This window comes from Trachurus japonicus, chromosome 19 (genome assembly GCF_045865225.1).
Source record: "Trachurus japonicus isolate A0001 chromosome 19, Traja_1.0".
In the NCBI taxonomy this organism is placed as follows: domain Eukaryota; kingdom Metazoa; phylum Chordata; class Actinopteri; order Carangiformes; family Carangidae; genus Trachurus; species Trachurus japonicus.
This window is the reverse complement of record NC_140925.1, coordinates 22,689,398-22,716,730: the sequence shown is the minus strand read 5'-3', so window position 1 is coordinate 22,716,730 and position 27,333 is coordinate 22,689,398. Positions and strand designations below refer to the sequence as shown.

At 43.6% G+C, this 27,333-nt stretch overlaps 1 protein-coding gene across 7 annotated transcripts in view; it reads left to right on the top strand.

Moving 5' to 3' along the window:
* The window catches only part of ankfn1b (ankyrin repeat and fibronectin type III domain containing 1b), a 134,042-nt gene that overhangs the window by 81,225 nt on the left and 25,484 nt on the right, over nucleotides 1-27,333 (top strand). For 5 of the 7 annotated variants that reach the window (XM_085761100.1, XM_085761101.1, XM_085761102.1 and 2 more), the window contains 2 exons: nucleotides 271-311; nucleotides 15,359-15,481. In XM_085761100.1, the coding sequence (XP_085617226.1) occupies nucleotides 271-311; nucleotides 15,359-15,481 (164 nt within the window). Of the gene's footprint in view, nucleotides 1-270; nucleotides 312-15,358; nucleotides 15,482-25,917; nucleotides 26,018-27,333 lie in introns of those variants that run through there. The other 2 variants (XM_085761103.1, XM_085761104.1) reach the window with 2 other exon arrangements.

Here is a 27,333-nt window from a genome sequence, read left to right as displayed (position 1 = left end):
CTCACAAAAAAATATTTGCCAGCAAGAAACCATTATTAGACTAATTACTTAATTTTTTTCCCTTAATTAAAATTTCAGTTGTTTGCCAAACACGCTGTGCTCGCTGGGCTTATTGGTTGGCTTTTTTTTTTTTTTTAATAGATAGTTGGAAAAAGCCGTCCAAACCTACATGAATGAAAACAGACCAAAAGGGCAATTGTTCTCTATAAATGTGTATTTGCAGACGGAAAGCCATGAGTTTGTAACGTCTGTCTTTTTCTTCTTTTACAGAGTCTGGGCTCTGCTGACCGGAAGGAGAATCAGCACAAGAAGTAAGTCTGATCTGTCCCTACATCCTTCTATCCATCTTTGGTTTCCCCTCTAGTCCACATTCTATTTCTCCTCTTAATCTTTAGTCGATGAAAAGAGACGTGGCGGACGTGACTGGAAATCAATGACTCCCAGACACTTTATGTAACGCCACCCATGGATGTTGCTGCCTCGGTGGCAACAACTAATCTCCTTGTTGCTTTATGTTTATGGCTGCTTGTCCTTCTGAGCAAATCGCAAAGTTCCCTCATTCTAATCTTGAGTTATGTAAGAGAAATGCACTCTTTTTCCATGGAAATAGAAGCCATTACTGACTTCATTATTAGCATGACTGATAATATCATAATAAAAACGTATGACTGACGATAAAGAAGAACATGAGGCGGCTCAGTTTTCAGGAGTGTTTCAAGGTAAAGTATTTGACCTGATTCATCTGTGTTTAGACGCCAGTGAATTCCAGTGTGTGTGTGTGCATGTTTGAAAAGCAAGTTAAGTCAGCCTAAGCCTGATCCATAATCCATTCCATAACAGTAATACTTCTCAGTCGTTCCAGAGTTTCAGCATGGCACTGTTTGCATTCATCAGAATAGGAATCTGCTTTCATTTGCCACATGGAACAAAACCACTCCCAGACTTGCTGAAATTTAGTCGAATTGTGAGAGAAATCGTGTTTTTCTGCGGAAGTAAAAGAAAAAGGAGAGGAGTTTGTCTTGTGTAGCTAAGTGCATGATGATGATGATGACTGTATTTTAACATCCAAAAATCCCAGATGGAGATTGATAAATCAACTTAACAACAAGAGAGGGTTTTTGTTCTTTTTTTTCTATATTTTCTCTTTGTTTAGTGAGATCCTCTCTGAGCCGTTGCCAACATTTATATCAGACGCTAATGTCGACGTGTTCCTCAGTGCAACTTCTGGCTTCCTCTAATGACACTGTGCTCGTTGCCTGTTACGTCTCCTATGCCGCAGCCAGTAACAAGTCAAACTAAATACACAGCCTTTTATTGGAAAATATTTTTACATGTCTGAGATTCACGAGCACGAGGCTTGATCAACATTTGAGGTGCACTGCATATCACAATGGGCACATAGCGAAAGACACGTGGGGCGGAGACATAAGTCAAACAAAAATAGCTGTATATTTTAGTTACCCAGCAACCAAAGCCATGGACACCCGTACTTATCTTCACAACATATCTATCTCCTATCAGCAGTGCAGCCTGAATGGTCCCTGCACCTGAGATGGTCATGCTCTATTACTCTTCACCACATGCTCATGATGCTTCTCTGCTGTCCAATGAGCCAATTAACCAATTAGAAGATTTTTCTTTCCACTGTCCCTTCCCTTGAAAGCAACACCATTACTTTGAATTGAAGCTTGGTTGTCTGTAATCTTTTGGTCCCTGTGAGTGCTCTGAAGCTGACCTGAGGACAGACGGGTACAGACAGGAGCTACTGTATCGATTATTTAACTCTGTACACGCCGTCTCGGACTCGATCACGTGTGTGCGCTTCGGCAAAATACAGCTTTTATTTCAGATGTGCATTTGAACTGTCTGTGCTCACATGGTTTCATAGCAACAGGCCTTTCCCAGTGAAACATGGAGACTTGTGTGAATGTGTATGTTTGTGATATGTGTGCGCGCGCGTTATCGTAAAAACACAGGGCTGCATTTTTCTTGGATCTTTAACAAACATAACAAAATCAGTCTGAAAAAACAAAAAAACAAAAACAAGGTTTCACATGTTGACTGAAAATGTTCCCAATAGCGAAAAATCAAAATGGCTACCCCACTGTGTGTCTGTGTCTACGTGTGTTCATGCCTGAACTCTCTTGCTGCATCATAGATTTAATTTATACTTTTTTTTTTGTCACATCTGATGTGTCTGATGTGCCAGGGGTGCTGGCACAGTGAGTACTCAGTGTGCCATAATGGGAGACATCGGTTGCCAGGAGACAAGCAGCTGTATTGAGGAACCAGTAGAGCCATCATGGGATGTCAAGAAAGAGAGAGTCGGCTGTACAATGAGGGAAAGAGAATGTGTGTGTTCAGTATCGTCACATTTACACACGTTGATCTATGGCAGCAGGAACATGTGAATGAGCCCAGTTGAATATGTAGCAGGTAAATAGCCAACCTGATGCAGACACACGCATATGTACATAATATTCAACGCTAATCTATCATTATGAGGAATAAAGAGAAACATAGTTAATGAGTGGGTCTGTGTGTTTGTCTGTATGACTGATCATTAGTGCATGTTGTGTAATCTGTGTATCTCAGCCCCCACTATATTAACATTTCACTATTCTGGCTCATATTCTGCCTTCTGCTCTGCTTCCCGCCTGGAAAAGCAATCAAACCTAAGTTATCCCTTTTTTTTATGTCAAACAAATTTAGTTAGATTTAGCCTTGGTATTTTAACATAATGATTTTATTTTATACAACCGCTTTGAGTCCCAAAGCAGATGGAATGAGGACGGTGCTCAGTTGTGCCCCTGTCAGGCTATTTCAGTTATTGCTGGTATGATTTTGCTTTGCTTCACTTCTTATTAATGGAGGGATATATTACTGAGCTGATCCATTTTTCCCCACTAAAAACACTACAGTTGTATTACTACAGCACGTACCTTAGCAAGTAGTCACCACACCATTTACAAGTGATTCACACTACCCTTGAAAGGCTTATTTACCAGGCTACTGAGCGCTCATGTTTTGCCCTTGAGGTGCAGAAAGAGAAAAACATCCGGTTTAAAAATAAGGAGAAACAAAAATATTTACTGCTCAATAAGATGTAATGCTTTTGGCTCATTTTTAAATTCTCCATGTGTAAATGCATTTGTTTTTATTTGTCTTTTTGGCACTTGTTGATTAATTTATGAAAGCACGGTTTTCATTGTTGAAATGAGCAGTTAAATAAACAAGGGCCTCTCGCTGCACTTTTGAAAAAGCTTTAAAACCAAAGCTGACAGCACTTTTGAAGTCCTGGATCTGAGATGCTCTCTCTTTTTCTTTGTGAACACCTTTTAAAAATCAGCTCAAAACCAATAAGCCGGACGTGCCTTTTGGATGGTTGTGAAATTACGTCTGCAGTCCTGGACTTGTTTTATATCTCATGAGCACTTTGAAAGTAATAAAAACAACCTTTGCTTTCTTAACTTTCTGTCATCTCTCTGACCTTGTCTTCAGTGGAAATGGAAGGAATAATGGAAGGATGGGGCACTGGGGGTGTCTCTGGAAGAGAGGGGATGCTTTACTTTTTTCATGGAGCAAGGGATTTAGGTACGGATGTCAGGGAAGAGAGAACTTGATTGGACTAATTTATTCACGGGAGCAGGGCGTGTAATTGTTCTCATATGGGGTTGACGTGTGTGTGTGTGTGTGTGTGTGTGTGTGTGTATGTGTGTGTGATGGAAAAATGTAAGGTGAGTAATGGGAGATATTTGTTCACCAACTATGTGCCTGACCTGATATAATACATTAGTTTACACAGTGGTGAATACAAAGGGATTTTCTTAAGTGAGGCAGCAGAAGCTTCTAATAGATAAAGAATAAAAGTTAAACGAAAGAAAAAGAACCTTTCAGAAAAATGGATGTTAAGCAGACACTCAGAAAAATGAATTTCTCAATCAATCAGTTCCTTTTGGGGTTTAATATTAGATTTGACATTTATGCAAGAGAGAAAACAAGAGTTTTTCATGACCTCTGTGTTGCTGTGATAAAACCTCAGACTCTCACTGTCTTTTCTTCACTTCACCCTGCGCTCTCCAAAGACTCCAGACCCTGCGGTTGTTTTACTGCCACGCTCCCCACAGTCGAAGGACTTTTCCTCCCAGCAGTAGCTGCTTGTTGCCGTGGTTACAGGTAACACAGGAGCCAAAGCCCTGCAGCAGTTAATTCACGGCCCATTGTTGATGACACCACAGGTTTTTTTTTATTTATTATTATTAATAATAATTTCATTCAACATAAAGTACGCACAGTCCTGAATGGAGCGGATCAAACGCAGCGGCCTGTGTCTCAGATGAGTATATGAGTATCTACAGTACAGTAGACCTGGCAGGCTAATGAGCTGCAAAGATGCACATGTGCTGACTGAGGAACATTAACATGCACAAGCTGCTCTTTAATGTGATCTAATTCAAACTGAGTGTCGTGTCATGCAAGCTGTATTGGTATAAGAAGAGAATTAACAGAGATATTCAGTAAAGACATTGTAAATCACTTGGTGGGATTTACTAAGCCTTTCCCTCATGTCTGTCTGCCCCTGCTTTTTGCATCAGCTGGAAATGAGCGGGAAAAAAAGAGAAAGTGACAGAGAGAAGACCCACCGCATGACTCTATCTCATCCCCCAGAGGTACAATCCAAGGCAAATTCTAGCAGAAAGATAATAAGACTGAGGGTTCCTGCTGTCTGACCGACGTGAAACACATTCCTTCGTTTTTCCAGCCTTTTTTTTTTCTCTGTTCACCTCATTTTTTTTCCAGGGGTCTGAAATCCCAGTGTAAATACATATTGAGGAGTATTTACAATAGTGGTAATGGTGGTAAGAGAGGGAGCTAACTCAGCGGCCCGGAGGAGACTGCCGCTGGCTCGCTATCTGAGTGTGCGACTATTTGTACAGTTGATCTAGTGTGTATGTGTGCGCATACTGTTGACGTGTATACTTGTGTGAATGTTAGCAGCATTTATCCTTCTGTGTGTGTGTGTGTGTGTGTGTGTACGTGTATGTGTGTGCTTATTTGATGTGGCTTGGCTGCAGAGATGTTGGGTTGTTTGAGAACTTCCCAAGAAGCAGGCTGCCAGGCCAAAGAACTGAGCAGGCAGAGACAACCATTGTTTTGGTAAGGCATCCTGGCCATAATCGTGTGTGTCCGTGCGCGTGCGTGTGAGACTGAGAGAGCAAGAGAAAAAGAGAGAAAGAGAGAGAGAGAGATCCAAAGTGAGAAAGAGAGCTTAATTTGGAGTGCTTGAACACTGCGATCTTGTGATGCATAGCCTTTTCCATTCTGGCTTCAAATGTAAAAACATGCGCACACACTCACACACGGATACATGTAACAACACAGCATACAAACACTCCATCTTCACAACCACACATGAGCTGAGGGAGTGCTCAGGCAAACCGTCTTTCTATTATGTTGCACAACAAGTTGAATCCTTTACCAAACCTCTCCCTCCAGTTTGAAAACCACACATCAAAATTTGATCAGTTTTCCCAAAAACATCTCAACACTTTGGAGTTTGCTGGCTCACGACGGCTCGAATGTGATTTTGGGATTAAAATAATTTCGGTACAAACGAGCCAACTCAGCATTTTAACTGCCACCGCCAATCTGGGGTCACAGATTGATATTTTGGATTGAACTTTGTTGGCTTTTTCTCACCGAGCGATCCTGCAGCATTGTTCTCTGCTTAACCTAAAAAATGTTTCTGGTACTGTAGTGCTCAGTAGGAGCCGTGATGGTGGCCAGCTTCAGCTTCTGCATTTCCTGAAGTTCTAAATTCCCACAACTGGGCCCCGTTTCTTCGCAGGATGCATGGATGCGAACAGGATGGACCTCTGCGTCTTCCACTAATGAGACAACCTGCAACACAGCATCAGCGTTACTCTCTGCCCTCCACGAGAACATAATAAACACGATGTTAAAGCAGTCCTTGTAAACCCAACAAGTCAGAAATGTCCCTGTTTAAGGCATTACAACATGTTTTTAGTGCTCCCATAAATGACATTAAAACCTCCTCAATAACATTAAATTTAATTCCCTGGTCAGCAAAGTGAGTAGTGAGTAGTGTCCAACCTGCGCTCAACCCAGGGGCCTGTGGAACATCCAACATGAGCTGATTTTGACACATCGAGCCAATCAGACGTGGCCTTCAACACATGGATGAGTTTGTAAAAAAGACTACAGGACTTGTGAATGTATGTGCAAATTGCAAGTGACTCTTTATGGAAAAAATAAGACACCAGCGCAGTTTTTGATCTGTGGTTCTTTGAAATCACTTTTCTTTTTTCTTTTTTTTGGCCCAAAGTGGAGAAGACTTTTTGGATGATGCACTGGTTCAGATAAACAGCCAACGTGGGTTCAACACACCTCGTTTTTTTTCTTCTGCTGTGTGAAAGGGGTATTTGTTTGTATGGATGTGGACGTGAATGTGTGTTTGCACCAGCTACTTAACCTTAACGCCCCTCCAACCCCCCACCCTCCCACCCCCCACCAAAACCTAAACCTAATCCTAATTAATTAAACCACCAAGCCAAGCTGAACTGTAAATCAGCTGTTTAAATGGTGACTGGAAAAATGTTTAATTTGGGGGATTTTCCTCAACGTCCCTCGCCTTAAGGTAGACCTCTGGTTCTCATAAGTATAGAAATCCAAGTAACACACACACACGTCTCTCTCTCTCTCTCCCTCTCTCCCTCCTCGAGGTTCCCTTCTCCTTTCCAGCATAAATAATCCCCTCAGTCTGCTGGCTCAACCCTGATTGGAATCTCGACGCCGTGCTCAATTGTGGGTTGATGGGGGGAAAGCGGGGTGCCCGGTGCGTGTGTGTATGTTTTAAAGCCGTTTCAAGGCCATAAACATAATACCAGAGGGATGTCCACCTCCATCAGGCCAGGCCTCTAAAATCCTCCGTTTAGTTTAACTAATGCTGGCACACTGATTCACAACCAGGACTAACGCTGCTCACACTCATTCACTTCAATGATAGCATATTTACAAAGAGGGGATATATTCACTCCCTTGCCTTCCATTCAGCGTGTATCCAGGCCAGGGTTGCAAAATTTTCAAAGTTTCCATGGGAATTAACGGGAATATATGGGAATAAATCAGAAATTTACAAAATTGAAGGTTGGCCCTTAACAGGGAACTTAAATACAGTTGGGGCAAATACACTCTTGGCTAAAACAACCAGATTTAAGTATACTTCTTGTACACTTGAATATCTATGCTATTCCTCAATCACATGCACACAGCACACTGCTCACTGCAGGGCTATTGAGGGCTATTTTCTTTCCCAACATTCATGTTTCATGTTTAAAACTTGATAAAGTTCTACTCACAAATTAATCTGTTGAAATGTCATGTTTTTTAATTGTATTGCATGGATGTCTGCTTATGACAAAACAAAATATTTACATTTATGTACTTTGGATACGATAGTTTGTTTAAATTACCTCCAATTTCCAGTTAATTCGCATAAATTCGCAATAATTCCCATAAATTCCCATAATTTCCATGGAAAGTTTCCAATTTGGAATATTTCCAAAATTCCCCAGCTTAACTTCCCATGGAAATTTTCTGGAAATTTCCCGCCCCTTTGCAACCTTAATCCAGACCAGCACCACTACTGAGTGTACCAGTACAGGAGGCTCCACCAGGTTTTATCAGCGTTTCTGTGTCCTGGAAGAAGCCAGTTGGAGTCCTATGAGGCGTTTTATGTGGGGATTCTGTAGTGAATCAGGATTTTGTGCTGAATTATTAGTGGGTTACATGTAATGTGATGTGGTGTGGCGGCTGTTTTCTTTCCTGACAGCAGCGGTGAGGCTGAGAAAACCCAGCAGCCCAGACACCTGAACATAATAAGTCAGTACCTCTGCTCATCTTGGATTTAAGAAGTAAATTACATTGTAGTGTGTGTGTCCCTTCATGCTGGAGATGTGTTGTGCTTGTGCTGTATTGTAGACACCGCTGTGTGCGCTCACTTGGGTGTTAACACATCTCCACAGTGTGATAAATTACCCCAGATCAGTTTCCTCCAAATCACATTCACATTATTATCTCATGCCACCTAACCGAGAGCGAGTGGAAAGAGAAAACTGTCTGTGGTAGCGCTTAGCTTCGCGCCGCCTCTCTTAGCGGTATGGTACTCTAGCAACAGACTCTAATAGTTTGCTGGCGCCCACGCGTTTGTCAGCTCGATTCAAGATTAATTTGACTTCAGATCCATCATCGGTATATCTCAATGTGTCGAGTCAGCCTTATGCCACACATCAAACGCAGAGGGGGACACGGAGGGGATGGCATCAAACCCAACACCACAGGGAGCTGACCAAAGTGAAAAAAAGGCATCAAATTCCTCCCTCATTTTTGTCTCCCTGACAAATTCTGTATGTGCCGAGTCCGTGGAAAACAGGAGTGAGAGAAAGCAGAGTAATGGAGGGGAGACGTTTGAAAATAGAAATAAGAAGAGAAGATGAAACGACGAGTGTGACTCAGACGTGCAAATGAAGGGATGGAGGGAAAGGAGCAGAGAAGGAAATATCTCTGTTTACCGTGGTGGGTGGATAGGCAGCATATGAAAAGATGCGTGTAGGGTGATAACAGAGTCCTTTCCTTTGGCACGTAGCAGTATGATTAGATCATTAGCATGTGAAGTTGAGGCAGTTATTGTTGGGATTTATTTGTCAAGGCAATGAGCTGGCTGTTAAATGCCTCCCCTCTCTGTTGGACCCATGTGGGCACGAGAAGAATAATCCTCCCCATCAACACATTTGTCGTGTGTTTGTGTCGTTTTTTTGTCATGCATGGTACAGTTTTGATGCATTACTGTATCATAGACGGTTTAATTGCAATGAGAAGCAAGCCAAATCCATTCAACCCCACAGCACAAGAGATATTGTGCAACAGAGGGTTGCGATATCGCTTCTCATTTGTTGACCCCCGCTGCTCCCTATGATTTAACATTACACTTTGAGCAAATCTGATAATGTAATCGTATCAGAAGTGAAGGAAAAGCTTGTTAGCTTGAAGAAATATCAGTATGTTTTATGAGTGAGACCTCAGTCCAAGTGAAATAAAAGCGGCCTCCACCATGTACAGAGACATACACACAGACATGGGTTTGGATGGAGATGGTGAGTGGAAAACAAGGCTTTCTTTGAGCAGATTTTAATTAGCAATGTTCATAGCCTGGCCGCGTTCTTTTATGATTGGACCACTGAAAGCCTTTTTGTTTGCCTAATGAAACACATTGAGGGGTATGTTCCTGAATTAAACTGTTTGTGTATATGGGTGTGTGTGCGTGTGTGTGTGGACTTGCCAGCATGTGTGCTTGCATCCACTGCATTTGCATGTATCTGTTATATGGGTGGTTGCCCACATTCTTTTTGGCGTATTAGAGTTCCACTGGCAGGGAGAAGAAGCCATAACAGGAGACAGAGATGAAAGAAATCCTAGCACTTTGTTTTCTCTCCTTTTCAAAATAGTTGTTTTAGGTAGGCGGCCATTGCCCATAATTGCTGAAACAAGGTCAGGTATTTGTCTGTGCTGCTTATGATTTACTGTAGTGTCTGTGCCTTAGTAATCTGTAATAAGATCTGTGGTTAAGGGCAGCCCGGCCTCAGACAGACCACATAGATTGTGTAATGCATAGCATTCTGCTGGCTGCTGTGGGATGTCTTTATGAACATGTTTCATACAAATCCCTCTGAGACGCTATGTCATATTATTTCCCGTATGAATGTATGCAAAACGTATTTTATTATTTATTTTATTGTAAATGACAATAGTTGTGCATCAGTTACAAAAACATGTAAATGATTCATAATTCGTAATATGAAAATGCTAATATGATGTAATGCAAAGTGATAGTTGTACAGTATATTACAAACAACCTTTTAAAGTATGCTTTGATAATTCATGAATTAATTAACACCTGAAGGTAATTGGGCTTTTTAACATTAGTATGTAATTCATAAATATTTATAATTTAGTTTTAAAAGTAAACTGATACATTTTGCACACAATAAAAGTGCTTGTTGCTGAGCATGATCAAGCTGCTGAGGTTTAACAAGAGTCTTAATTCAAATGTAGTGTTGAAATGGCAGTGGGTTACTGAGGCGGTGAGTGGGGTCAAAGTGCACAGCGCACGGCGTTGTGTGCTGCCAATGAGAACAATACCTTCTTTTGCAGAGCCTGTGCATATTAATACCTTGGAACAGTTAATTAGTGCCATGGCAACAGAACACAGGGACATCAGGTGAGTCGTTTGCGAGAAAGCGATCCCTCACAGTGACAGTGTGAAGGTGTGCATGACGGCTTCCAATGTGTATGAACTGTAAGCACAGGGCAACGTTTTCTTCATATCACCACACCAGCTATTCAGCGCTGACAAAAGCACTCTTGTGCTGCAGGACTGGGGAAAGTTACTAATGCTGGCAAGATCGTAATCTAAGTCACACTGTGGCAGTGGTGGGCTGTCCCAACGCTGTCCCACTGCAGGGACACGTATATGAGACACAGTTATCATGTCTTGTAGTCACTTTGGACTATAGAGAGGGTTTACAGCATGCTACCATGCTCAAAATGACAAAGCTAACTCATGTTTATCATGTATATACCATACTGTGTTACCACTGTAACATTTTCTGATTAGCACTAAACTAAAGAATGACTTAAATAGTTCGGTTCTGAACACTGTGGAAAAAATGAAAATGTCGATCGGAGGATGGGGCTACATGAAGAGTTGTTATAGTTCATCAAAACCACTTAAAACCACAGTAAGGATTTTGAGATCATCAAAGTCATTAGAACATATTAAATGGGAACAACAAACCATTTTTTTTGCAATAATCTATCAGGTGTTTAGACATACAGTATATAACAATAATTTCATCAGTCATTAAGATTTACTCCCTGGGACTATTAATGACAGGAAATGATCATGGCAGCCAATTCAATAGCAGCATTTTAATTTTTCAAATATTTCACTAAAAATAAACATGTCAGCATCAGTGTGGTCCTACAGGATCAGTAAAGATCTCGCCAAAGCTAGTAGGCTCATCTCAGAACCACAAATGTATTGAGCGCCTTGAGATACAGAGCCAAACGCTTAAGGGCAAATGCTTAAAGGTAAAAAAAAAAAAAAAAAAAAAAAGTAGACATAAACCGAGACAGAATAAAGAGGTAAAAGTGATTGTGGTAAAATAACATAGAGAAGTTTAGGTAGAGATGAGATGTAAAGTCTGTACATATTTTGATCAAAGTTTTTTTCTGCATTGTATTTCTATAATGATCAGCTTTGTACATCAGATAAGAGAAGAGATAAATAGAGAAGAAATGGAAAAGAAAGCTCTGGTGGCGGCCCGGGGCAGCTGTCCATCGTGCACACATGCTGTGCAAGCTTCACTCAGCAAGCGTCCGTTCTGCATGTGGTCTGAAATGACTTAATAGCCTTTGTCTGTGTGCATTGAAAGCAGAGCAAAGAGGCTTGAGAGGTTTTGAGATGGAAGCTGACAAGAGACTGACACGTACAGGTAAACACACACTGGCACACAGGGTTCTTCTTCCAAGAGCACACGGCCGCTGAGTAGATGCTCAAGCAGCAGTTGGCCCGGTGACGGTGAAGGTTAAACGCTCCACTGGATGTGTCTCTATAGGATCACAAGGCCTTAAAGGGATAGTCCACCCAAAATTGAAATTGAAATTTAAACTCATTATCTACTCACCCTCATGTGGACTAAGGGCTGGGAGAAGTTTCAGAGTTATCCGTGGCTTCTCTGAGTTACAGGGGGTCTCGGCATAGCAGTGCATGCCCATATAACGGTTGCAAATGAATACCAACTGTCTTCGTAACAAAAAGACACACCAAAAAACATCCAAATAGCTCCATATATATAGCTGCTCGAATGTAATGTCCGTCTTGTATTGAAGCCCCGAAATGCGAAATTGTCCCGAAAAAAATTAAATAAGTCTATGTTTCAAGCTTGTTTTGTAGCGGAAGCTTCTCGAAGCTCCTCTTCCTGGTTCGTCAAATTTGGACGAACTGGGAAGAGGACGGACCCTGGTTCGTCCAAATTTGATGAACCGGGAAGAGGAGCTTCCGCTACAAACAAGCTTGAAATATAGACTTATTTAATTTTTTTCGGAACAATTTCGCATTTCACAAGACGGACATTACATACGAGCAGCATGGAGGTATTTCAATGTTTTTTGGTGTGTCTTTTTGTTACGAAGACAGTTGGTATCCATTTGCAACCGTTATATGGACATGCACTGCTACGCCGAGACCCCCTGTAACTCGGAGGAGGACTCTGAAACTTCACCCAGGCCTTAGTCGACATGAGGGTGAGTAGATAATGAAATTTCAATTTTGGGTGAACTATCCCTTTAAAGGTCAGATTTCGCTTGATGCACCCACTTCTCCCCAGCCACACTTGTGAAAGGAAAAACAATCAATCAAACGTCTAATTTCTTAAACTGTAATCAACACCGGGATAATGAAAGAGAAGATATGATTTTGATGAGAGGATAATCGACCAGGATATCCTGAGTGGGCCTCCAAGGGGACTGCGTCATGGCAGTGTGCCTGCTGTGATGATGTTATCGGTGACAGCTGCATGGGGTGGAGCCAGGGTTGAGCCAAGAGGCAGCCAGTTGCCAGCAGATCCCCTCCGCACAGACCCACCTGCTTCGTGTGTCCAGTTCTCCTCTAAACCCCTCAAAGGGATTCCCTGAGTCCTCGTCTATGTCCCGTGGCCCCCCATGTCTTTGAAGTCGTGATCCTATGTGTTTTCATGGCATTGAAGTCATTATCCTATGGTCATGTCACGTTACGTGTTTGATCCAAAAAGTTTGTTTGAAGTTTTACCGGGAACTCTTAATGTAAGTATTGGTCACAGGCCAAACATATTAGATCTATATAAACAAAAGCAATTATTAACAACCGGTGATGACGAGTAATCCCCCATGTCGGCTATTTATGAATTAGAATTAGACGAGAGAAATCTACGGTTTCTGTAACAGGGACATCAGCATCAATGACTGCCAGTGGCTGGCGTGCACAGGGTAGTGGTACTAATTTAATTAAAAGCCCTTGAAGAAGACGAAGCCCAGCCTAGCTTAATACCATCAATTAGGGGTTACTCTGCCATCCGAGTAAAATCCCACACCCCGTTTGTGTGATTCATACAGGAAAATATGCCTCATTGTCTTCGAGGTCAACCAACTCTTTGGAGAAGCTGGCGCGGGGTCAGGAAACAGTAGCGAGGGTGTAGGAGTGGGAACCAAAGGCAGTGGGGTTGGAGGGGGAGGAGGGGGGTGTTGTACTAGATAAGCCATAGCATGAGGTCATTTTGAATGAGTACTTGTGTATTTTCATCTTCATTTTGGAAAGGTCTTCATAGTGAAACAGCTGGTGTTAAGAATCCGTTGTAGAGCATGAGAGAACCAAAGGAGTAGTACAACTTTTCTTAGGTATCATTTTATTAGTTTTATTTGTGGTCTTTGATGCACAGCCATTGATTTCATGTTCACAAATAATCTGAAAATGTTTTTGTAATGTATTTGTGGAAAATTCTGTTAATTTATCTTTTCTTTTTCTTTTTTTGAAAGCTAGTGTTCACATGATGTTATTTTTTTTTGCCTCTCTGTGATGTGGATTCTGCCTGTTTGAGGAGAGGGATGGAATGAAAATTTGGCATCGAATCAGTCTCATTTTGTTTATATATCAGTTTAAATTAAAAAAAAACAGTAGAGGATGTTCCAAGCAAGGTAGCAGAATGCCCAGTTGGCATGGATCTGTAACTTTTAAAAAGGGTTTTACTTGAATTTCCAAGGTCGTAGCAGTTTTTTTTATTCATCCCAGTGGGAATGTTTTCTACTCTATGATGCAATAAAGGTCTTGATCCAATTTCATCTTTTGGAGTAATCACTCTCTCGGATCTGATCACTCTCTCACTGAAGCATTAGACTTGACGGGACACTCCCAGACCTTCTGTCTTAAAGCAGTCTCCGTGACAACAACATATGAATTACTCATACGAGGTCCTGACACGATGTGACATGATGCCAGTTTGGCAATTGAATTAGGCACAACTGGCCACATCGCTGCACCGTCATTCATCCATGTCACTGTTCAGAAATCAAAGTGATGGCATGAGCTATTGTGTACAATCTCATCAATCCTGTTTATCAAAGCCTTATGTGAACTGTTACTCCTGCAGCATCACACAATAAACTAATGGCAGCCACGGCAGATATGAGCTTTATGTTTGTGTGGCAGGGGTGCACCCCATAGTAGTCTGTGTTATCCTCAACCAGCCGTCCCTGCAGTTTGTCTCCGACAGAGCTCACCATGGAGACTAAAATGCTTTTTGGCAGAGGTTGGGAGGAGATCTGTGTGTGTGTGTGTGTGTATGACTGTGTATGACTCATTATTAAGGATGTTTTATCATTTCATAATGAAATTTAAACTGCAAGTGCTTGAGAATAGGTGAATAAAGAATGCCACACGTTAACCTGCTGCGCATCACGTTGTGTAATTTAAAAAAGTAGGAAATTCCTTCAACTGTACATTTAATTATTTTTTTGTAATCAAGCAGCCTCTTTATCTTATATAACTCTTGGCTTAATAAGTCTTGTGCATATTTACACTGCAATGCTCTTCTGTGGGCCTGGCTCTTTGATAGAGAATATTATTACATTTTGATTAGTCCCCACTGTTACCACAGCAATATTGCAACGCTGAGTCTCATCAAATGTGTCCCGGGCTGGAATGGAAGAAATATTACATTTCCTGTTTTTAATTTTGAGAGAAAAGTTGAACTGGGACATTGGCAGCCCAGCAGAGGAGATTAAAATGTGTGTGACTTCACTTTTTTTTTTTCTATGAAAAAAGATTTGGAGAAAATTAGGCAGGAAGTATGCGGCTTTCCCTGAAACCTAATGTTTCCTCTGGGAACTGCAGCATTGTTACACTCTTTATCAACTTCATGGGCTACATTTCCACAGAGTATTGTGATTTCAGCAGAGCAGAGTTTAGTTTTACACAGAAGACGATCCATTTTACGAAGAAAAATGTATTTTCCAGCAATTTCTTCAGAAGCACTGAACACGATAGACCCACTTATATTTATTTTCTTATTAACAATTATTCAGACTGAGAATGAGGAGCTGCCAAGACAACCAGTCGATACTATCTGGGTGTTAACTGAACTGAATTCATTCGCAAGACCATGCAATGTGTAATAAGGGAAGCTGAAGCAGATATCCAGCCAATAGGTTTTGATTCTAATCAATTTGCTCTTATTCTGTCCCACAGGTTGGAGTCAGGAATCTCCAAATTTACACATCGTCTGTCCCTCAAGGAGCGCCCCCCCAAGACGGAGAAGACTTGCTCAGACAGACCTCCGTCCTACAGGCGACGATCTCTTAGTGTGGACTGGTAAGACCAAACACTTTCTCTTTATCTCCTCCATCACAGTCTTTCATGATCCCTACAAATCTCAGGTTATGACGGTTTACTTGGTTTTCACTACTGGAACTGGAATTCCTCTACACGGCTCGTAGGTTGTTGGACTGTAAAGATTATGAGGTGAAATAAAACTTCATAACTTGTTATTAGGAGCTGAGTTTTGAATGAGATAATTATTCACTCATCACCCGTGAAATCCACAAAAGAACACCTAACAAGAGAGGGAGAGACAACTGCAGCTGAGCCTTGCTGCGATGTGTCTGTGTGCAGAGTCGAGGCTGAGGTCGACAAGGAATGGGGGCTGGTGTTCGGGGCGGGGGCACAGAGTGGGTGGAGTGCCGATAGGGTCCTGCTCTGTCTCTGCGTCTGGGTTTCGTTGAAGAGCGCCAAGCAGCTCCAGTGGCGCCGGCTCATCTTGCTCTTGTAAAGCTCCAGTCCTCAGGCAGCCGATGAAAGGAGTTTGAAAGCTTTCCATCACGAGGCTGCCTTCCCGTCCCCACCCATGGGAATCCTTCCCAGTCTCCCCTCTTGTTGCCTGGCCTCCACTCGTTTATCTACCCATCCATCCTGCCGTCTGTCCATCTGGCATCCCCCCTGAGCTTCCTGCTATGTATTCTTGGCTCTTCCTTTATACTTCTCTCACCATTGGGAAAATAGCCCCGGGTTAAAGCGGATCTTACACTTCCTTTGCACTTAATTTTGTCAAGTAAAAAAATGTCCAAACAGTCACGGGTCTAAACAGCTTCCAGGTTTCTGATTGCAGCGTGGGGACTACAGTAGCTATTCAGCGGAGTTACTTTGCGGTTTATGGAGTTACAGGTGTGGGATTCTCTGAGGTCCTATCGAATCATGCTAGGGCCCAGTGTGAGGTCTTACGAGGTCTTTTGTCGGTCTTACGAGACCTACTGTGTGGTCTCGGACTGACGCTGCGATGTGTGTGTCCGCCAGCAGAAATGTGGTGTTAAGTGTATGAGTGTTGGAGTGTACGTGCAGTGTGAGGTCCTTTACTTTAACAGCTACATGTTTTTCTCCTATGTTGCTGGAGAGGGGACCTGGCCTTTAAAGTTCAGGCCCTGATTGATGTGGTCTGGTTTTAATGAAACACAGTGGGTAGATTGGACATGTTCATTTACAAGAGGGATTCAGTGAAGGAGGGTGTATGTGTGTGTGTGAGGGTGGAGGGGTGGGGGGCGGCAGCTACAGCTGGATTCTGACTTTCTCCAGGGTGAGCCACTGTTACAGGAGTGTGACTGGCCTTTTGTGACATAATAAACAAGGGACCCCAGGAGGAGAGAATTCAAGGTTGAGGGGCTGAGTCATGCTACCGGGAGGTGAAACAAGGTCAGTCCAGCTCCTCTGGTATGCACAGACATCAACGCGCTCAGAGGGAAAACACATGTGCCAGTAGCATCTCTGAGTTGAAACCATCCCCTCAAGTCAGTCGCATTCTTGAAATCACTCGACATTTATCACCTCTCATTGTTTTTCTCACTATTTATTTATGAGAATTTCTCAGTAGTAATCAAGCAATATTTTTTATAGTGCAGTGTCAAATAAATGTGTTTTTTAAGCACTATGAGGCCAGGCTTCTCATCGTATCTCCCGTTTTATATTAAATACGAGTTGATAATTGCATGTTGGTTATTGCCAGTTTTATTTGTTTCCTTAGTCATTTCCATTCTACTGTATATAGTCTATGCTGAGAAGCTGAAGTGCGGATCAAACAGGTTTAAAGCTGTTAGGTGGCTTTTCTGTCTCCTGAGACAGACACTGTAAACTGGTTAAAGAAAGCACTGCAATGTGTTTGCTTGTAATGAAAGTGAAACGTAGGGTCATATATCAATGTGCGCTTTTAAATGAAGTTTTAATTATATTTTTTCCGCCTCCGCCCCCGCCTCCTTTCGCTCTTTGAATCAAAACCTAAAAGAGTAAAGTGAGACGAGGATTATATAAAATACCAAGTGGGAAACCTACCGGCAGCCCTCCACAGTAAAGCAGTCTCAGGTGGCTTAACACTTTACTATCTATTTAGTGGACCATTGCCGTTTATGTCGATTCAAATCAGATACCCAAACAAACTGTGACTATTAAGGGAATTCTGAGCCAAGGCAGCCCCATATACAAGCCTGAAACAGGAGCTGTTTTGTAGCTTTATCAAAGTCCGTAAGAGCTGGCAGGGCCTTGGGAAAATGCGATAATAAAAGATAATGGCAGTGTTATTGTTATTGGTAATCATAGTAAATGGGCTCTAGGGGTAGGAGTGGAGAAAAGAGTAGGAGGAGGGGGGGAGGGAGTATTCAAGGGGAAATAAAAGGGTATTTGCTACGCTAGTTAAGATTGCTGAAAAAATATTGACACGTATTTTCCAGGAAAACTCCACTGTTAATGTTTATAGTGCACATCAGTGACATGCTGGGTACACGTGGTGGCCTTGAGAGATTCTGAGTAAAATAAAAAAAATCAATTTTCACTTCTAGCTCTCTATATCCATTTTTAAACTTGTTTCATTTTATCCGTCTCTCTTGATGTGCGGGATGTCAAAGAGGGAATTGTTTGCATTATGAGAAAATGGGAGTTCAATATCTGAACTATTCCACTCAGGCCAACGTAAGATCTGTTACACACTGGCACGTATATTTGCTGCCTTGTTTCCTGTGCATGATGTGGACACAGGAGACATCCAGAGAGTCTGAGAGTCAATACTGCGGCTATAAAGGGACGCTGGTTCTGTTCCAGCACACAGCCTGTAAATAAGTCTTTATTTCTATATCCCCTCATGGTGACAGAGAGGCAGCTCCAGCCCTTTGCCAAAACCCTTGAGTACAATGGAGAGGCAGCCGTGTATTTCGGCCAAGCAGCTTTTATTTCCCACAGCAGTTCCTTAAGTACTTAAACATCAACGTGTAACACGCACTCAGACCGTATCCGCTTCATAAATACAGGTTGAAATACGAACAAGGCACAGTTGATACCGCATCCGTAAGTGTTTGATTGTGATGTGGTGTGTCTATCCTGTCTGCGCTGAAAGGTTTAAATCCTCTCCATCCCCCATGGGCCCCTCCGCTCCGTCTGGTGCCACCCTGTCTTCAAGGAGAACTTGAAGCTGACAGCGCTCTCAGGATGACGTCTTAACTTCAGTGTCAGGAAAGAAAGCAGCCTTCTCCTCCTTATAGTCAATTTATGAACACACACCCAAACACGCACACACACACACACACACACACACACACACACACACACACACACACACACACACACACACACACTCTGAGAGAGTAGCAGAAAGTCATATCTGCATGTCTGATTTTCTCCTTCATATTCATGCTCACACACATACATGAGCAAACACACATTGGAATAGTTAACACTGTGTAGAGTTGGGTGTGTGCAGAGTGGGGGGGTTGGGGGTTACCAAGTGCTAATCCGTATGAACTGTGCACAAAGGGAATAAAAAAAAAAAAGAACACAGAGAAATCACCAAAGTCTTAGTGGAAAAAGAAGGGCAATGCTCAAAGGGCCCGGGTGTAAAGTGGTTTTGGACAGTGTGCCACTCGCCTCATTTGGTTCTAATTTGATTTAATATTCCCCACTCTTTCTTTTTCTTTCCCTCTTTAGATTTTTCTCCTTTCTTCTGTGGCTGAGAGCTGTCAGTTCAAACGAGTTGGACAAATGAGGAGGTTATAGATGCCTGTAATTTTTCTCTTTAGAAATTCTGATCAGAACATACTGTTACTACAGACCGGGCCCGATTCCTGCCTTTTGTGGCTGCATTAGGAGAGACATTATTCTTAGAAATACTTAAACAATAAAACTAATGGCGCAAATCGTTCAAAGAACAAATTGTTATTCGGGATGAAATTCAAACTCAATGCGACACAGAGCTAGAGAAGAATTATTGCTCCGCTGAAAATTTATCGTCTTGTTTTTGTTGCCATATTGTTATCTAACAGAAGTTGTTGGGTTGTCCTTAAACCTTATTTTCAGCACAGAGATTTATTTATATTTACATGCTTTTAGCTTTTAAACCAGCATCTCCTGATGAAGGTCATGAAAGCTCCAGAGCAGCTGCAGGACTAAATGGACCTTGTGGTGAGATTGTTTGCTCTGCTTTGCTTTGTTTTGTTTTTTTGTTTTTTTTTACCCTGCAGCAAAATTAAGTGAGAAAAGTCTCTTGCTCCTACATGGCCAGAGTTTAGTTTCCATTGGACAACAGGAAGGAAACATTTTCTTCAGCACCAAAGTGTTTTTTCACAGCTTTAGGTGTTGTGTTCAGTTTGTTCTTCAGCTACCTCTTGGCCTGTAATATTCATTTGTTGAGCTGCTGGCGAGATGAGAGACTATAGATTCCAGTCCACATGAGGGAGCAACATTTCTGCTTACTTCTCTAAATTTTGGACAGGCCCTGGGCTATTCTGCCTTAGACACACACACACACACACACACACACACACACAGATTAATACACCGCACACACCTACGCATACAGAAGAAAACACATGCATTCACAAATGGCACAAAGGAGCTCGAACAGCCCCAGAGGTGCACCCACAAAACACAGATACATACTTGCGCATGTACACACGCTAACACACACTGTGTTGTGGACTCTGGATGCTGTGGGCTGCACTGAGGGAGATTTATGAGGCTGGCTCCCTCTTGTCCTGTGTGTCTCCGATTTGATACTCTGGTTTCCACTCCAAACCTCAACTCAGCACACAGACACAGAGAGACAGGGGTGGGGATGGAGGGCAGAGAGGGAGGGAGGGACGCAGACCGAAAGAGAGAAGTGGGAGGGTGGGGAGGGGGGGTGTTAGAGAAGACTGAAATAGGTAAGAAGAGGAGATGAGGAGAGAGTGAGAATGATTGAGGCTGGAGTGGATGAAAAGACAGATTGAAAAATGTAATGAGAGAGAAAAAAGAGAGTGACGACGAGCTCTGAGAACCCGACTGCAGTTTTGGAGAGAGAAGTTACAAAATAAAGAGTATGGGGAGAAAAGAGCTGTGGCTGTGCAGTTAATGTGGTGTGTCAGTGTGTTTTTGTTTCTGTTTGTGTGTGTGTGTGTGTGTGTGTGTGTGTGTGTGTGTGTGTGCAGAGACAGACAGCCAGCAGGTCAGAGGGTTAGCGTGGCTCCATGTGTTGCTTATAAGCTGATAAAAGACAACTGAGACTGGGGGACCTAAGACCTCTCTGCCTACTTTCTTTGGAGTGTTTGAGGGTTGCATTCAGGGTCAGAGGCAGAGAGAAAATCAGCCGAGGACCCAAGAGGCTTGCGGTTTGAAACTAGTCTCGGAAAATGGTTTACAGATTGAGATAGGAAGCCCAGGTAGTGCAGACGTCCACGCCCACGTCAGCGTGCGCTGGAAAGGAACACAGGCGCTTAGAGAGAGCCAGCGAGAAGTTTTTGCTTATTATTGTCAATCCAGAGGAATTCTTTGAGCTTTCTCTCACGCATGTTTTCCCTTCCCCACCTCTAAGGCAATCAGCTGACTGACAGCAGTTACCCCGTTTATCTCCAGTCTGATTCAGCTTCGCTTGCCAATCTGAGAGCCGTCCACAGCCAGAGCTGGACCCAACGTGTGTTCATCTCAGGATCCAGAGTTCATACGCAAAACCCGCTCCAAGTCTACATCCAACTCTCCGAAGACTCCGCGTGTTCACATGTTCACCGCTGTGAATCTGTGACTGTTCCTGAAGCGGCTCACGGCTGCTGAGTCCCACACACACTAGGGATGGGACTTTTTGTCGACAAATCAACAAAAAATCGACACATGCTCCCCTCGACAAAAAAAATGGAGTGTCGACATGTCGAGGGGTGCGGGGCTTGTGGGATTTCCATGTGTCAATTGCATTTTGTCTTTCAATATTTCCTATTCAAATAAACAACAGAAAGTGCCACTTTTCACCTAATGAAATAAAAAAATTTAAATAAAACAAATCCACTTTTTTTAAATGGGATAGCTACTTGACCCTCATTCTGCTTCACATGTGACGGGAGCGTGCGCGCATGCTGACAGGCAACAGAGTCAAGAGATCAGCTGTCCGGGCTCCCTGCAGTCTAGGTGATGGTGCTGTTGATGACGAGTCCGGCTCCGCAAAAAGGGCAAAACCATCGGCAAAACAGGTGGATGCAATGGTTGCATTCTCCACAGACGACATGCACGAAAAAAAAAAGAAACCGAATGTGTGCTGCCTCGTCCGCTCATGCCAACAGCAGTGTAGCCCCCCCCGCCCGCATATCTGCTGCTGCTGTTAAAAAAAAAAAGGGCCGACAATTCGACAAAAAGTCAACACATGGGCCTCGACAATCGATTTTCCAAATCCCGTGTCGTTCCCATCCCTAACACACACCATCCTTTAAAGGTATAATATGTAGGAATTACCCCCATCTAGCGGTGCGGAACGTATTCTTGATGTTGCATTCACGTGAAATCGGGCAGACGTCAGACGCTGCATGTAACAAGATAAACAAGCGTCTATGTAAACAAGTCGTACAGGCGTGACAATATGTTGTCATGGTGATGTGGTATTGTTTACCTGACCCACGTTTTACCGTCTTTCTCTGGTGGAGTAAAATGACATCCGGTTGGTTTGCCGACGGCCGTCTGCCTGACTGCACCTGAATGCAACACCAGTGCCTCCGTCCTTCCTCACACTACACAGTGGTGACAGTTTTAACAGGCCGAGCCCACAGCTCCGGTGAGTTTCCGTGGTTACCTACGCTCACGCTGCCACTACTCTGGCCTGTCCATGCTGCAGCTTTCACAGTCCGCCCGGTAAAGGGAAACATCAACAAACAACAACAGGAACTGAACCATGGATCTATTATACATCCGTGTCATGAACTGAACAGAAGAAGACATATCAGTCAACAGTTGCCGACCGTCGTTACACCGCGGACCCAAATCCAGTTTCCAACCAGCAATATTTTGCGAGCGCACTGTTGCTACGGCGCCGACCACAACGATTGTGACTGGTTGAAAAAATTCCAAACGGCCGGAGCGTTTTTTTCTCTGATCGCAGAATCATAGGCGGACCAGCCAGACCCTTCTTCTCTGGAGGAGGGTTAAAAATGGCGATGCCGCCTCGGTTCGGTGCGTCGCCCACTTATGTATTTGTAACAACTTGTAACAACTCATTCTAAGGAACCAGAAAGCTTTCATTTGTATGCGGCTGTGATTCCACTTCAGTGAAATACGGATTTATGAAAGACATATTTGATTTTTGCTAATAAAAAGCCAAATAAGTTACACACTGGGGCTTTAAAGCTTTTAATGTGTACATACATACATGAGTGTGTTCATCCACTTTTTTCTTCTTTTTTTTTTTTTTTTTTACAAATGATCTACTGCAGTCAAGAGAGAGTAACCCCCTCCTCCCTCCTCCCTCCTCCCTCCCCACCCCACGCCCAAACAACTCCATCCATCCCTATCCCAGATAAACATGGCGCCCGGGCGGCGTGTGACTGAGAGAATGGGCCAACTGGTGGCTTCAGTGGCCAGGGGTCGCCCCCGCCTCTCTCTTCTCACTGGCTGGGTGGGTGGCATATGGCGGCCCAGACAGGGACCCCTTTGGTGTGACACACACACACACACATATACACACATACACACATACACACACACCCCAAGAGACACACAGAAGGCCTGGAGCCACCCAGGCTGGGCCCACGATCGCCATGGGAGACATGGTGTCACCAAGCCTCTGACAGAGGAGGGGTTGTATGTATGTTTGTGTGTGTGATCCTACCTTTGGAGCAGCCCCCCACACACCCCCCCACCCCCCCCCCCCCCTCATGAGAACGTCAGACGCTGCCCGCCACCACACCCCTGCCCCCCCTCCCCTCCCCCCTCCCTCATCAAAATTAGAGAGATTTACCTCTGCGTGCACACACAACACATGGACACACACTGAGCCAACAGGTGGCAGGCCTTGCTCGGCGCAGCAGGCCCACTTCAAAGGTTAAACATACAGCGGACCGCCCACTCTTTCTCTGCCGTTCTCCCAAGGGAGAGGGAGAGAAAGTGAGAAGAAGAAGAAGAAGAAGAAGAAGAGGACAAGATAAAAGGAGGGACAGGAAAAAAAGGGCTGTGTAAATAGGATTGAGATAAAGAGCGGTATGGGATGGCATACAACCAGCGTCACAGTTTGTTCCAGTTTCTCCCAAACTCTACACCCAGTCCTCACTTCAAAGTCAATCATATGTGAGTTAAAACATAAGTAAAAGCAGAATCTCTGCAGGGGGGGGGGGGGGGTCAGTCCAGTTCCTTTTCCACTAGCTGTGACTTCTACCAGATGTGTACAACAAACTAACTAGCGGTTGTTTGTTGTTTTTTATCTTCTGGTGTATATTTATTTAGTTATCTTTGCCTGTATCAGTTTAATTCACCTGTTTTGAGTACTCTGTCGTATGAAGTATCCAATCATGTCGATACAGCTGTTTTTGTGCAATGGTATGGAACTTGTTTGTATTGTTTGTTAAGTGGATGTATGTGTTTTTATTGGGTGGCAAAGCAGTTTCCCCTTGGGGATCAATAAAGTTTTCTATCCTATCCTATCCAAACCGACCTGGGTACCAGTGATCCTAGCACGGACTTCAGCACATCACAGTCTACAGAGTTCCTGGGTATTTGGTGCATGCGTCTCTCTCTCTCACACACACACTAATATGAGAGACATCACAAGAGAGATCTCAGCACACCCGGCTTATCAAAAACAATATTGCCTGGACGGTTGGTGTAATCAAAGGAATGCAGAGTAATCTGAATAGCAGAAGCCATGTCAGTAATGTTGCTGATCAGGCCAGCCTACCACTGTTCAAATGCACATCTGGTAAGATAATCCGTCCGCATCCCACTATGTGGAGTCCTTGGGAATAAAGAGAAAAGGGGATGTTTTTAGCAAATGTGTACCACTGAAACAATAACACACTCACGCACACACCTGATACGCCCCCCACCCCCCACTGAAATCTGCTCCATAAACCCTGAGGAGCCAGGAGAGTCACTCTGATCGTCCTGTCGGCCGTAAAGCCGCGTGAAATCTCGTGTATAAGCGTATATATGCATGCGCGTGTATGTGTTTTAGAAAAGTGAGCGTAAGCGTGTATGTGTGCATTTGTTGTGTTACCATGCCAACCAGCGCGAGCGAGGGGCTGCAGGTCACAGCGCTGGCATGGCCTCATGTTGCCTATAAGCTGATAAGAGCCAAACAGAGGGTACAGCAGCTATATAAATTCTAGTAATACTGCCCCCACCCATCCCTCCATCCCCCCCCCCTCTCTCTCTCTCTCCCTCTCTCTCTCTCTCCCTCTGTGCGTCCAGCAGCCTGCCTGCTTCCAGCCTGTCTGGTGCCAAGACTCAGATTTCAGAATTTCCTTCTACAAGCCACATTTAGAGCAGCCAGCGTACTCTGTGTGTGTGTGTGTGTGTGTGTGTGTGTGTGTGTGTGTGTGTGTGTGTGTGTGTGTGTGTGTGTGTGAGGGAGAGTGAGTGAGTGAGTGAGTTTGTGCAACTTTCTCCTCTCACTGTCTGCCTCTCTGACCCCCACCACTGTGTTTTCAGTGAGCACTGTCCTTCTGGTGCCGCTCTTTTCCTTTTCTGCGTCTCTCACTCTCTCTCTCTCCATCTACCTCCCTCCACTTCTTTGTTTAGTTTGTGCGTCCTGACCTGTGCAGACGACCGATGCAAATACATGTCAGCTAATATGAATGGTCATTTGTGCCCGTGTGTAATAAACACGATTAGACACGCACTAACATGCTGCGGAGATTTATGCGTCCTAGTGGCAGCAGACTGGCCCTTGTGAGGAGTTGGGGAATTGCGTGTGTGAGTGATTGAGAGGGGGTCTGGTGTGACGTGACGGGATGGGATGGCATGGAGGGGTTGGGGGGGGGGGGTTGGGGTCGTGCAGAGGCGAGAGTGGTGGTTGGAGAGGATGATGAGAAGAGAAAATGGGAAATAAATAAATGTCCAGAAAGAAAGAGTTGGTGTGAAGACGGAGAAGAAATCAGAAAGAATGTCAGATTCTGACCTTTTCCTTTTCAGGAATAATCTACTCAGCTCCTTAAGGACAAATATGGCCTCATGGATGTCCATATATAGGTGTGTCCTCACCAATAAAACATGTGCATGTGTACACAACACACCCCACAATGTCACAAAACGTCCAGTTTTGTGCCTGCGTGTGCTCTTTAAGAAATGTTCCATTGTTTATAGGTTAGATTAAACTTATCTATATTTATAGAAACAGAAAGCACTGGCCAGTGACTTATATTCAAGTTCCCATTTGTCTTATCCACTCCTACGTCATCTTTTAGGGATGAACAAATAATAGTTGTGAGGTAGAAATTTGAGTTATGTAATCTCATTCCTACCTGACAATATTTCTGCTGTATTTGCATCATCAGGGAGATCCATCGCTCTTAATGTTCCCTCGAGTTGCATCAACAAATGTCAAGGGTGTGTTGCATCAATGACAGGCAGAGGGAGCAGACACAGAAACAAACGGTGTGTGAGACGGAAAGACAAGAAGAGAACAGGAGAGAGATTCAAACAGAAGATGAGTCAAAATCAAAATAACCCTGCTGTTAGTGATGAAAACGCAAGAAAATATGCATCTAATCTCACTTCTGCCCAAACCGAACGCTACGGGCGCCAGATACCTGTTGATGATTTTATTGTACGCCCGTCAAATTGCTCAAAGATGTGTGTGTTTCCATGGGCGTGTAAGCGGTTGCCGCTGTGCTTTGGACAGCAGGTTGGCTGGATCTCTTCTCTCATATGGCTCTTGCCCTTTAGTGTGTATGATGCAACATAAACTAGGATTTGTCAGACAAAGCAACATTTTCCACTCTGCTGCCAGCCTGCTGTCTCTGAGATGTCCATCTGCCCACCATTGTTATGAACTGTTATGGGCGTACCAGCCTGCACAAAAAAACACATTCTGCAGCGCTGAAAACAACAATTATTTACCCTATTTTTTTTTCAAATCACTGGTCTTTCCCATCTTGACTTTTAGTCAGGCAGCAAGTAAAAGTCTAGACTCTCTCTGCGTAACGTGTAGTCTTTGTTTACATGTGACTCACTGTCTGGTAGACGAAGCTGTTTGTGTAAACAGGCTGCAATAACTAATAAAGTGGATGCTGTGTGAATGCACGTTTGCGACTTGGGGGTGCTGATTGTTTAAGGGGCTGATCCGGTCTCACTCCAGCAGGCTGGCTGTATTTGATGTGGGATTGATCAGGGGCCAAACATGGAGCCTGGCTTTTTGGTAGAGACTTTTGGTTTTTCCCAGAACAACTGCTTCCTGCTTCCCAAAACTGGTAAAAAACCGTCGGAAATTGTGTGACATAGTCTCCGTCTGTGTCTGTGCGAGTTCAAGTGAGTTCAGGTGTGGGTTTTTTAGTGTGTGTTGTGAGCTTTTACATCTTCCTTCTTGTTTTTTTGCTTGTTTGTTCGCAGCAGCAGCAGCAGCAGTTTTGTTGTAAAAGCACTAGCAGTGCTCTTAAGATGGTGAAGACGACATGACTGGGGTGTGAATATATGGACTTGAATTGACTTCAGCTGTCAGCCTTCCTTCAGTTTTAATGTTTGAGCCACTGTGTCTGTGAATTAAAGTTTGGGTGAGGTTGTCTTTGTAGCAGAGCTGTGCGCAGCCAGCCGACACTCCTGTTCAATCACCACTGAGGCAATTGACTGGATGAGGTAACAAAAGCATGCAGTCATCATAATGGTCATCCGTTAACAGCATGAATAAACTGGTGGCTGAAAAAGCTGTGTTGAAATCCTCGCATTCATTCCTTATCATCATACATTCTCTTCCT